We start from the raw sequence: 12,513 nt of genomic DNA, 5'->3' as shown, positions 1-12,513 counted from the left end.
AGGGGTGGATGAACTATTTCCCCTCTCAGATTGTGGGCAGATGGTTGTACAACCCTGTGAATATGCTAAAACACATAGAATCGGGCAGCGTTAAATGGGCGTGACTTTTATGGTGTAGAATTTTATCTCAACAAAGCTCTTGTAAGACTTGGTGGTTTGGAGTTGAGAACGTTGTTCGTTACTGTTACTCCATTTGATTCTTAGCAAAGTTCTGTGGGTGGGCATTTGCTCACATGAAAACACTGCGCAAAGTACCGTTAGCTGGAATCTGAGCCTCGCCGGGACCCATCGTAGTCCACTGGGTGGGTGTCCTGTGCTCTGTGGACCTTCCGTGCTGAACGTGATGCAGCTCTTCTCACGGAGCTGACAGTCGACTACAGTGCTTTCCTTAAATCACTACTAGCTATCTCAGAAGAAGCAAATTGGCGTCATGCGTGCTGCAAGTTAAGCCGATCCTCACAGAGAATGAACGGTGTGCGTGTCGGGGTCCGGTGTTTGCAGCCTGGGGGAAAGGAGAGGAGGGGGTGGAATGCCAGGTCAGCCAGGGCAGGTGTGCACATGGCCACGTGTCCGCATGCAGGTGCTGCTTTCCGGCTCAAGCCTGGCCACTCTCGGCCCATGGGGTGAAGTCCCCACTCCATTTTTGAGCGTAGCCAGTGGAAGAGGCCGCTCCAGGACTCGCATGCAGGGCTGTTCCCGTGGGGCCAGTCTGATTGGAAGCGGGCAGAGGGAGGGCTCACGGGCCTGATGGGCAGCTGCCTGTGAAGCCAACCCAAGTTTTTTACTCATGGTGACTGATTTTAGGGGGCTTTGGAGAGGCTGCCCCCAGCACCACCATCTGTGGGCTTTCTTTTCTCCGCCTTGTCGCCTCCTGCGTGCTCCAGAGGCTCAGTAGCACCGTTCTGTTTCCCAGCGGCCTGGGCCCACTGGTGAACTCCTGCTCATCCTTCAAAACCCAGATGGTGCACACTCGTCTCCATTAAGCCTCTCCAGAGTCCTGTGACCTAGGTCAAGTTGCCAAGCCACTTTTTGCTTCCATTTTCCTCTTCTGAAAGATGAGACTAATAGTATAGTACCTACTGCATAGAAAATTAGAAGGATGGAATGAAATTCACATACAGAAAGCTTCTGGAATCCCTCTTGCTCTCCTAAGTAAATATTTGCTCCTGAGTGGTTACACGTCCTCCTGATTACTAACCTCAGGCAGAGGGTATGGCTGCAGGGCATGAGCATACCTGCGCGTCTGGCACTAACAGTCCATAGGGGAGCTTGTAAATTCCCCAAAGAGTCTGCCATGTGGCCACAGCTGTACAGATAAGGTGGTTCCTGTGTTAAAGGGAGTGTATGTGTTGGGGGGTGATTCACAGTCACCTCTTTTAATATTAATAGTCACTCCACGGAGTCCGTCTGAGGAAGGGGATTAGGCTTAAGTGACTCAAGGGCCCCTGAGAGTATAAGCCCTTCCTTCCTTGTCCACAGCAGCATCTGTCTGTCTGTCCAGGTGCCAGACGTCATAGAGGGAGCGGATGGGGTGAGCTGAGGGCACTGTCGTGGGTTCAGAAATGGACCGGGTGACCCTGCTTTTTCTCTGTTCCTGCCTAAGGGTCTCTAGCAAGTCTGGGGAGGGTGGGGGGCCCTTCGGCCTCAGCTCAGTAAGGGCCCTGCATTCAAGTCCTGGGAAGCCAGACTTCTTCCTGCTATGGCCAAGGTCTCTCAGAACGAAGGTTTATTTCAGGACACACCTCAGGGCATAAGGAAGAACTGTTCAAATATAATTGTACAACGGCTTTAGACAACTCGCTTCTTCCACCGTCCTTGAACCTCATTACACCGAACAGTTTTCATCTGTGGGCGTGCGGACCTGATGCACACCACCTCCACCTGGTAATCTGGGGGTTACCTCCTTCCCTGTCCCTGCAGCAAGAAAACATTTGAATCTGTGTCCTTTGTCACATTTCTGCTTTGCATAACCCGCTCCCAGGTACCTGGCCCTCGAGAGGCCACCTCCTGCCCTGGGGCCTGGCCGGCCTATGGCCTCCCGCTGTTTGCGCACCTGAGCTCAGCTGCCCCTTTGAAGTGCAGGGCAGGCCTTTCATCCCCCTTCATTTTTACTTAATGACAGCCTGGTCTTTGATCCGCACCATTTTCTTTCCTTTTTTTTTGCTTCATAATGAGTCGCTTGGAGGTGAGGAGCGACCTGAAGGTCCGCCCCCAAAGGCCACAACTTTTATGAGCACCGTGGTTGTTTGACCTTCATATCTTGAGCAAACATGCCCGAGGGAGTCAGCCCTTCTCGGCCTCTCATTGATAAAATTCGCTCACCCGATAACTGACGTAAACTTGAAAGGAGAGGGAATGAGAAGCAGAGGAAAATGTCCGTAGCCCCCCCCCCACACACACACACATTTATTTGAAGCTGTCTCATTTAGGGGAGCCCCCCTGCCCCTTTCACACTCAGCAGCATGTGGGCCTTTCAGGTTTTGGGAGCACAGTCAATTCTCCATGCTGGTGGAATATATTTGTTCTCAGATTAACTTTTATGGCGCTTGAGATTATGATCTAACAGTCTCTTGGAACTTGGTGATACAAGAAGTTCTCCTTGGTTGGATATAAGATTTTATAGGGAAATCTGAAAGATTTCTAGTTGATACAAAAATCTAGGGGACGAATGTGCAATAGTCCCTGCAAAAAGCAACTCACAGATGCCCATATTCTTTGGTTTTGCTGCTGCTGCTAAGTCGCTTCAGTCGTGTCTGACTCTGTGTGACCCCATAGACAGCAGCCCACCAGGCTCTGCCGTCCCTGGGATTCTCCAGGCAAGAACATTGGTTTTGCTACGTTATTCTTAATATGAATAGTACTCTTCTGTATGTATTAAATTAGCTGTGTGCCTCACCGGTAAATCTCCACCAAGTGTGTTCCAATGCCGTCTCAAGCTGGTCAGTCCACTTTCAGACTTCAGCTTCAGTCGCCTCTTAGTTTTTGGTTGGGACATGCAAACATCATATAATAATAGCTTATGCAAACTGTAATTATTGAAATAAATTTATCTGTAAAAGGACTCCAAAATATACTGTGTACTGTGAAAAAAAAACACAACATAATTGTGTATCAGCTTGACATCAATTTAATGAATGATGGCATGTTATAATAAGATTGGTCTGTTTTAACATAGAACTTACATTTCATTTGAGTTTGTTTTAAACCCCTGTTCCAAATTTTTCTTTTATAAATATGGATCATTATTTGAGGTGTTTGATGTTTGTTCTTCATAAATCAGGTGATACCCACAAATAACTACTGAATGAATGTTGATTAATCGTGGATAATTGGACTCCCTTAGCATAGTCCCTGCCACTAAAAGGATGGACATCAGTATTATTTTACTTCAAGAAAATTTGGCATACTGGTTTTTTTTTCCTCCAACAATTAAAAATCACCTTACAGGAACATTAAAAGTATCCACTGACATAACGGAAACGTGGATGTAGAAGATGAATTAGACTTTGTCAGACCAACCTGTGGAACTTAACATACAGGGTTATACTGTCTTTTTTTTTTTTTTTTTCCATTCGTATATCCATAAGCCAGAAACCAGCGTGGCTCGCTGGCTTTTTCACTTTTAGTTTCTCAACATATAAAGAAATCCAGGTCAGCATGAGTGCTGGGGGAATGATTCAGGAACACGATGAGGGCAGCCTTTTGGAAGGGTCAGGCGAAGGCACTAGTTAAAACACTGTCCAGTTCTCTGCACTTCCCATGAAAGGTCCCTTGAGCGGGCCTCCTCTTCCCCGTTGTGTGTGTGTGAACATTGGAGCCCTCCACCCCCGTGTGCATGACTGCCCCGTCCCCTGGCTCAGTTGTGCCCATCGCGGTGTCTTCAGACCCCCCCTTATCTGTGTCACCTCTTCCAGTGCCCCCCCCAGTTGTCGGCCATGCGATCTGAACTCTGCCCGTGCTCAGAGCCCGGCATTATCTGACCCACTGATCTCCATAGCCTTACCTCTTAACCAACAGATGCAACAAGCCCTTTCTTCTACTTAGATGGACCTCTCACACACAGGACACCATTCCTGCTCTCGGCCTTTATTCCCACAGCTGTCCCCAACTGGAATGCCCATTTCCATAGTTTCCAAGTGTCGAAATTCTACCTGTTTTTCAAATTCCACTCCTGAGTATATTTATTAGAGCTAGAATTGATGTCTTCCTCATATGACGTGTCCATAGCTTCTCAGTTTTTCTTTTTAACCTGTAATGAGTGTATTTTTATCTTCAAATTACTATTTGAAAACTTCCTCCATTTCACTTCCTAATATGGTGATTGTTGACAGAAGCTTTGTAGCAGAAGTCCTCTGTGGTCCTCAGCAGTTTGGGGGGGGGCGGGTAACAGTTTTATTGAGATACGATTCGTATGCCACACCACTCCTTCGTGTCAAGAGCATCTCTATTCTTTCTGCTTTTAGTTCTTCCTTACCTGTTATTTATCTCCGTGACTTATCGCTCCTGTGAGAACTGCTGTTCCTTGAGGCAAAGATCAGATCTCAAACATCTTTGTGTTTCCCTTAGTGGGGCATAGTTCTTGCTCTGAACATGGCAGGCACGAAAGCTCTTTCAAAAGAACCACGGTTCTTCTTTTCTTCTGCCAGTTCTCAATCCCATACCTTCTTTAGGAGGGGCTGGATTCTAAACCGCTTCGCAATTAGAAGCTCCAATACTTGGGCCACCAGATGGGAAGAGCCAGCTCACTGGAAAGAGATGCTTGAAAGGTTGAGGGCAAGAGAACGGGGCAGCAGAGCATGAGATGTTGTGTTGGAGAGTCCCTTGGACTGCAAGGAGATCCAGCCAGTCCATCCTAAAGGAAATCAGCCCTGAATGTTCACTGGAAGGACTGATGTTGAAGCTTGAAACTCCAATACTTTGGCCACCTGATGCAAAGGACCGACTCATTGGAAAAGACCCTGATGCTGGGAAAGATTGAAGGCGGGAGGAAAAGGGGATGACAGAGGGTGAGATGGATGGATGACATCACTGACTCGATGGACATGAGTTTGGGTAGACTCCGGGAGGTGGTGATGGACAGGGAGGCCTGGCTTGCTGTGGTTCATGGGGTGGCAGAGTCACACGACTGAGCGACTGAACTGAACTGAAGGAGATTGAGCATGACAAGATGTGTTGAGGTGCTTCAGTCGTGTCCGACTCTTTGTGACCCCACGGACTATAACCCTCCAGACTCCTCTGTCCATGGGATTCTCCAGGCAAGAATACTGGAGTGGATTGCCCTTTCCTTCTCCAGGGGATCTTCCCAAGCCAGGGATCAAACCCACATCGCCTGTGTGTCTCCTGCATCGGCAGGCAGGTTCTTGACCACTGAGCCACCTGGGAAACCCGACGGGATGCTCACACCCATGTTACTCTGAAAGGTTACTTTTTTTAGGGTAGAGAAATTCTGTGAGCATCACCCTAAGCAAGCAGTGGAGCTTACTGTCACCCGAGGTGGTACGCTGAGGCATCAGGTGCCTCCCGTGTGAGGCCACATGCTGGGCACACCTCCTCTCGTTTCCCTGCCGAAAACGTTCACCTTGAATCGAATCACGGGGAAATCATCAGACCACCAGAAACTGTAGGGCAGTTCATTGGCCTGGATCCCCCGGAGGAGGAAATGGCAACGTGCTCCAGTATTGTTGCCTGGGAAACCCCATGGACAGAGAGCCTGGAGGGAGACAGTTCATGGGATCACAAAGATGGCCACGACTGCGCACTCACACACTCATTTAAAGATATCATTAAAAAAAAACACAGAAGAGGAAGAAAGACAGAAAAAGTCCCTGGGAAACTAGAGACTCGGCAGCTCTGTCACCCAGGGTCTTGATTGGATCCTGGATTCTGTCTGCTTCATCCCCCTGCTTTTCTGAGACAGTCCAGTTGGGGAAATTTGAATCTGGACTGGATATTAGATAACGACATTATGCCAGCTTTAGCTTTCTTGGGTGTGATGATGGTTCTGTGTCTGTGAAGGAGACTCTTCTCGCTCTGAGAAGACAGTTGAAGTGCTTGCAGTATGATGTCTGCAAGTTACCTTGCAAATTAGAGCAATTATAGTAAAAAAAAAAAAGCTGGATATGTGTAGACAGACAAAATGAATCAAGGTAAGGGGAATAGGATATTCACTTTTCATTACAGTTCCAGTAGCTTTAAAATTATTTTGACACAAAGAGTTGGAGAAAATAGAATTATGCCCTTGGGCACTTGGATCTTTGAGTGACAATGCTGACAAAGATCTTCCTTTAAATTGCTTATTTTACCGGTCTTCACGGGGATTGGGCGCTTAGATCACATGGGTGCCTGAGATCCCCGTGCTGCGCTCACCCTCGGCATCGTGGAGTCTTTGAACTCTGTGTCCTGTTTTAATCCTTGGAAAATTCACTCTGGCTCCTGAACCCAGCCTGTGGAGCAACGATAAGGAATCGGGTGGATTGCCGCCTCTGTGCGGACAGCAGAAGGGCTTTCTGAGATGCTGGACTTGGGGTGTCTGCCACACCCCAGCGACTTGCAGGCTTCCGCGGTGGCGGGGGTTCGGAGCTGGCGTGAGATCCCGTGTTGGGGTAGGCGGGCCCAGCCTGGCCTTCAGGAGTGCGGACGGCAGTTCGCGTGTGAATTCTGCATTGGTTCCTGGGAGCCTCGTCTTCTTCCTTCAGGTCTGGACTAGAATATATATATTTCTGGGAACCAGACTGTACCTGTTTGCCTCTCGAGAGACTATAGCAAACACGATGGTGTTGATCAAAATATCTGTAGTTTGGGAGCTTCCACCGGGCCGTTTTACAAGAGATGCTTCTGGGGCAGCAGGCCACGTTGGGGTTGGGCTTGGAAAGTGGAGGTGGCTGCGCTGGTCACAAGGAATTCTGAGCGCATTCTGGGGGAGCAGGGAAGGTGTCCAGAACCAGCGAGGGTGTGGAAAGTGTGCCTGGGGCTTGGAGGGGCACTGGAGCTCTGGGCGCTGTGCCAACTTTCCCGTGTGATCCTTGAGACAGGCCGGGGCTGCTGTGTGGGTTTATGTCTTTTTAACACACGTGGCGGCAGTCCAGGCAGTCAGGTAGCTGCCCTGAGATGGCCTGCTGCCTCCCGGTGGTCAGGTGGGGCCCCTCCCTGACCCATCTTCTGGGGCGCTGATCTGCCGTTAGTTGGCGGGACACGGCTCACCCGCTGACCTCTGGCCAACAGAGCGGGAGTGACCCTGGAGAAGTCCCCTTTCGTCCTCTCTGTGGGAGTCGTAGCAAAGGATGAAATGGAACAGGTGGCTGTTCTGGGCTGGAAACTTCCTGCAAATTTCCACTGATGCTCACTGTGATCTCCCACGGTAGCTGAGAACAGAGGTGCGAGAGAGGTGGAGAGACTTGGCCGAGGTCACACCTGTCTGCTAATTTATTCATTTCTCAAGTGTGTGTTTATTTCTTTGGGCGCACCAGGTCCTTGGCTTCGGCGTGCGGGAGCCTCGATCTTTGCTGTCACGCGGGGTCTTCAGTCGCAGCCTGTGAACTCTTACTGTCTCACGTGGGATCCAGTTCCCCGACCAGGGATCGAACCCCGGCCCCCTTCATTTGGAGCGTGGAGTCTTAGCCACTGGACCACCGGGGAAGTCCCAAGATCACACCTTTTGAAAGGTTGCACTCCATTTATACTTATTTTAAAATAGGCCATCAGTTCTCATGCAAATTAAGTGGGAGAGGAACCTTCAAGTTCTCATATAATCGAGTAGATTGCAAACTGATTTGGAAGAGTATTGATCTTTGGAGATAAAGTTTAAAATTTTTTTTTGATTGGTTTATTTATTTGAAGTATAATTGCTTTACAGTGTAGCCACACGGTTATTTTAAATGATGTAAAACCTGCTAGCTAAATGAACAGCAACATAGGAATGCAAACATAGCAATTTTTAAAAATTTACTTAAAAATATTTTCAGGGCTTCCCTGGTGGCTCAGACAGTAGAAGAATGCCTGCAAGGCAGGAGGTCCTGGGTTGGCATGGTCTCCTGGAGAAGGGAATGGCTACCCACTCCAGTATTCTTGCCGGGAGAATTCCTTGGACAGAGGAGCCTATTGGGCTACAGTCCATGGGTCACAGAGTTGGATGTGGCTGAGCGACTAACACTATTTTCAATTAGTGCCTCTTTATTTGGGGGGCGGGCGTTGCTGCGATGGGTCTCTGTTGCTGGACCCGGGCTTTCCCTAGTTGCAGCGCGTGGGGTGAGACTCTGTTGTGCTTGGGCTTCTCGTGGCTTGCTGCCGAGCACAGGCGCTGGGACACGTGGGCTCAGTAGTTGGGGTGCATGGGCTTAGTTGCCCTGCAACTATGTGGGGTTTTCCTGCACCAGGGGTTGAGCCCGTGTCCGCTGGATTGGCAGGCAGATTCTCATCTACTGTACCACCAGGGAAATCCCAGTTAGTGCTTTTTGATATCAGGTTGTTATTTCTCTTTACCTTACTGAAGCGTCCGAGGGTGTATTTAGAATGGATATTTGGGAATTACAGAATTCTTGTCCTTTCTGTGGGATTTTCTTTCTGCCCCTTCTCCTCTTGCCTCTGAAGAATGACAGATGTTTGAAACCATTGGAAGCTGTCTGCACTGTCTACCCCTGCCAACAGTCAGAGTGAGCCCCCCCGCCCCGCCCCCGGCTGCATCTCTGGGACCCTCCCCTATACTTGTGCTTTTCAGAGAGAGCCTTGCTCTCCCCTTTGCGAATATTCTTGCTGAGACACAGCTCAGGCTGTGTCTGTACTTTTCCAGGTCATGAGCCAGGAAGTCCTCTTGCTTTCTGCTCAGCCACCTGGCCCCTCCCCTCTCAGGCAGGCTCTAATCTGGAAGTGGCCTCAAGGAGTTATGCTGCTCGCATCTTGACCGGTCCCACTAGGGATAGGTCAGTTGGGATAGACCAAGTGTTGGAAGTGGTTCTGTCCCAGAGCTGTTCTGTCTTTGCAGCAGAGTCAGGTCTCAGCCCTGCCCTCCTCTTCCCTGCTTCCTTGTCTTCCCTCCTCCTGCCCTCCTTTCCTCAGTTAGCTTGGGCTCCTGGATCAGGGTACCCCGGACACGGGGCTTACACAGAAGACGGCTGCTCTCTCAGTTTTGGAGGCTGGACTTTGAGATCCGAGTGTTGGCAAGGTCGGTTTCACGTGAGGCCTCTTCTCTTGGCTTGTAGACGTCTGTCTTCACGTTCACGAGGTCTTCCCTCTGTGTGTGTCTGTGTACTCTCTCTCATAAGGACATCAGTCGTGTTGTCTGGGTGCCCTCCCGTATGACCCTGTCTCCACGTAAGTCAGATTCTGAGCACTGGGGTGTTAGGACTGCGACATACGAATCTCGGGGGCAGGATTCAGCCCCTCAGGCCCCCCTTCCTGCCCTCACCCTCCCCTTCCGCTCTCTTTCCTGCTTCCTCCAGTTGTCTTCCTCCCGCTTCCTTGCCTTGACCTGTAAAGCATCCTGCGCAGCTAGAAAGATCGTGAAAGCTGAGAAGTCTAAATGCCCGGTTTCTCCTTTCAGCCCTTCTATTAATTTGCTTTGTGACTTGAATTATGTGCCTGTTCTTCCTGCCCCCTCCCCGCACTGTGTGGCGTGTGGCACCGTGTGGCGTGCACGGTCTTAGTTCCCGAACCTTGCATCGAACCCGTGCTTCCTGCAGGGGACGTGCAGGCTCTTAACCTCTGGGCCGCCAGGGAAGTCCATGTCCACCCATTCTTGAAACATTGATTTCCTTGGCTGCAGGATGTGAGTTGTGCTTCTTTCTCTTCCCTTACAGGACTGTAGTCAGGAGAACCCAGAATAAAAGCTCAGATTTTTAAATGATTTTAAAATAGGACATGTACCGAAGTGGTTCGCCATTCCCTTAAGATGTAAGAAGGTCCTGACAAAGTATCTTGCAGACATGTTTACAAGATTATTTGGAGTGCTTGGAATTCTAATGAAAACAGTGTGTGTTTCAACCCTGCAAGTTTTACAATGGTGTTGTTACCCTTAATTATATTATTAGCAGTCACTCGTGCAGGTTGTGGGTTTAGTCGTCTCCACCCCTCCAACAGTCTCACTGAGCCAGGGGTCTGGCAGAGACCTCCCCCCATGCCCACATCCTGACTGACTGGACAGAAATGACCTTTAGCCGAGCTGTGGCCTTCAGACGTGTGATCGGGCTGCAGGGTCAGAGCTGCACGTCTCCAATGACAGAGGGGAAGGCACTTTGGGGGGCAGCCCTGGGGAGGGGGGTGTGGGGTGCACACGCTCCGTCCCTGGGTTGCAGAGTCGCATGCAGTCTCTGCACTGTGGGCAGACGCTACGTCACATCTTTTATCTCTGCTGGCTCACCCGGGTTCCATCGTGTTGCCCAACAGCCCTCCGTTGCAGAGAGCAGTCAAGAATAGCCACAAGTTGAACCGTTGGAGAGCGGGTGGCTTCGCTGTCTCCTCCCCCGCTGCTGGGCCGTGAGACAAAGAAGTATTCTTTGAGAGAACAGGCAGACGCCCCGCCTGCTGGGCCGTGGGGTGGGAGATGGGTTGTGATATGTGGAGCGCGCATGTTTTATCAGGGGCCCCCCTGCCAAGCAGGATGACATCAGCTGGTCGCCGTGGGTTGTGGTCAGACGGGAGACGGAGCCCACCGCCGAGCTTGGGGGACTGGGCCGTGGTTTTTATACTTCTTTGATTTAGGTTCCGACACGATAAGAGAGATGAGGAGGAGAGGAGAACATCAAGTGTGGGACACAGCCAAGATGTAAATTGTGGCAGAAAACTCTCTGTTGGGCAAGGCAGAGCGGTTCACAAAAAGTCCTCAGAAGTTACGGTACGTGTTAGTTGCTCAGTCATGTCTGACTCTTTGCCACCCCAAGGACTGTATGCAGCCAGCCAGGCTCCTCTGTCCATGGGATTGTCCAGGCCGGAATACTGGAGCAGGAGACCCCTTAAACACGGACACTGTCATCTCAGCCTTGCGCTGTCTGACTGGCCTCCACAAAGCCACAGTCAGCGCCGTGATTTTGATTAATCTCCCCTGAGTTACGCCACAGTCTTCAATGCAGCCACAGAGCTGGTGAGGAAGAGGCATGATGGGCGGCTGACTCGATTTTGGTGCCTGCCCCGGCGTTGTCCTGGGGTCCGTTTACCTCTCTGAACCAGCCCAGTTGCCTCCTCCGTGCTGAAGGTCTGAGTCAGACTCAAGCCTGCGATTCTGTGGACCAAACCACCTTTCTCCCAGGCCTCCGTTGACTAACACCAGCTTTCTTGTAGCATGGAAATAAGGAAACGAAGCTGGACCGCCGAGACTGGGAAGGGTTCTTGGTTTTTAGCTAAGTCCCCTTCAGCTGTGAGGTGAGCTGTCAGGATCTCAGTTGAGCTTTTCCTCCCCGCCTTGTGTCCGGTGTGTCCTGGAGCAGGCGAGTGTTTCTCCATCAACTGCCTTTGGAAGATACACGTTATGGAGCATCATGCAGAGATGAGAGCCAAAGGGAGGCCCTCAGGATGAGCTCATGGAACCACGGAATCTTACAGATGGGGGCTCAGGGGGCCTCCCAGAGGGTGCAGTGGTAAAGAGCTCGCCTGCCAACGCAGGAGGACCTGGGTTTGATCTCTGGGTCGGGAAGATCCCCTGGAGGAGGAAATGGCAAGCCACTCCAGTATTCTTGCCTGGAGAATCCCCTGGACAGAGGAGCCTGGTGGGCTACAGTCCATGGGGTCGCAGAGAGTCGGCTGAGCAGCTAAGCACACAACGTTAAAGAGACAGGCACTGTTGTGAAGACCCTCCAGTTAGGCTCTGATGTACCACTGTGTCACATCCCCCAAAGAAAGAAACAGTCCTCTTATCAGGATATGCCAGCTGAGGGTGGGCAAGAGTCAGTTCCATTATAGTGTAGGAAGTCGGGAGTCCTAGAAGCCTTTAGCTGTGGCAGGAACATGACTCAAAGCTGTGGATTCCTGGGGCTCATCTCTCTCCCTTGCTCTCTCTTCCCTTCGTCCCCCTTCTGACTTGGAAAGCAGGATTTTCTTCTGATATCTCACCAGAATCATTATATAGCACATCATAAAGCTAAGTGGTTTTCTTTTTTCTTTCTCTCTGTGAAGGTTTTTTTTTTAAATTTGAAATTAGTGTATGCTGACTGTTGTGAAATCTTGGGCCAAAATCCTTGCTCATCTTCAAAATTTGGAGAAATAATTAAGGAATACTTTTGATCCATTTACTGAAACCACTATCATGACTGGAAACAAGAACTACTTTTTTTTATCCATTAGGCATTGTTCTTCAGTAACAGATACCTGGATAAAATTATCTTCTATTTAACAGGCCAGATAACAGCTTGAGTCAAGCTCCTTTAGTTATAATTGTAACCTCTTAAAAAAAAAAAAAGTTAAATTGACAGTTGTAGCTAAGCCAACTCAGAAACTTAAAATACCGGGTTCCTCAGACAGCTCAAATGCCCTTCTCTTATTTGTTCTTGACAAAGAAAGATCATTTCTCCTTTTTCAAATCACCAAGCC

At 49.8% G+C, this 12,513-nt stretch overlaps 1 protein-coding gene across 9 annotated transcripts in view; it reads left to right on the top strand.

The window, feature by feature from the left end:
* Positions 1 to 12,513, top strand: part of VGLL4 (vestigial like family member 4) — a 155,763-nt gene that overhangs the window by 102,310 nt on the left and 40,940 nt on the right. For 4 of the 9 annotated variants that reach the window (XM_069560934.1, XM_069560935.1, XM_069560940.1 and 1 more), the window contains one exon: positions 7,467 to 7,661. The exons of the other annotated variants lie outside the window; for them this stretch is intronic. In XM_069560934.1, coding sequence (XP_069417035.1) covers positions 7,467 to 7,661 — 195 coding nt within the window. The remainder of the gene's footprint in view (positions 1 to 7,466; positions 7,662 to 12,513) is intronic. 9 annotated transcript variants of the gene reach the window in all.

The sequence above is a fragment of the Ovis canadensis genome, chromosome 19 (genome assembly GCF_042477335.2).
Source record: "Ovis canadensis isolate MfBH-ARS-UI-01 breed Bighorn chromosome 19, ARS-UI_OviCan_v2, whole genome shotgun sequence".
NCBI lineage: Eukaryota > Metazoa > Chordata > Mammalia > Artiodactyla > Bovidae > Ovis > Ovis canadensis.
Note: the sequence above shows the minus strand (reverse complement) of the source record. Positions and strands in the feature narration are given on the sequence as shown.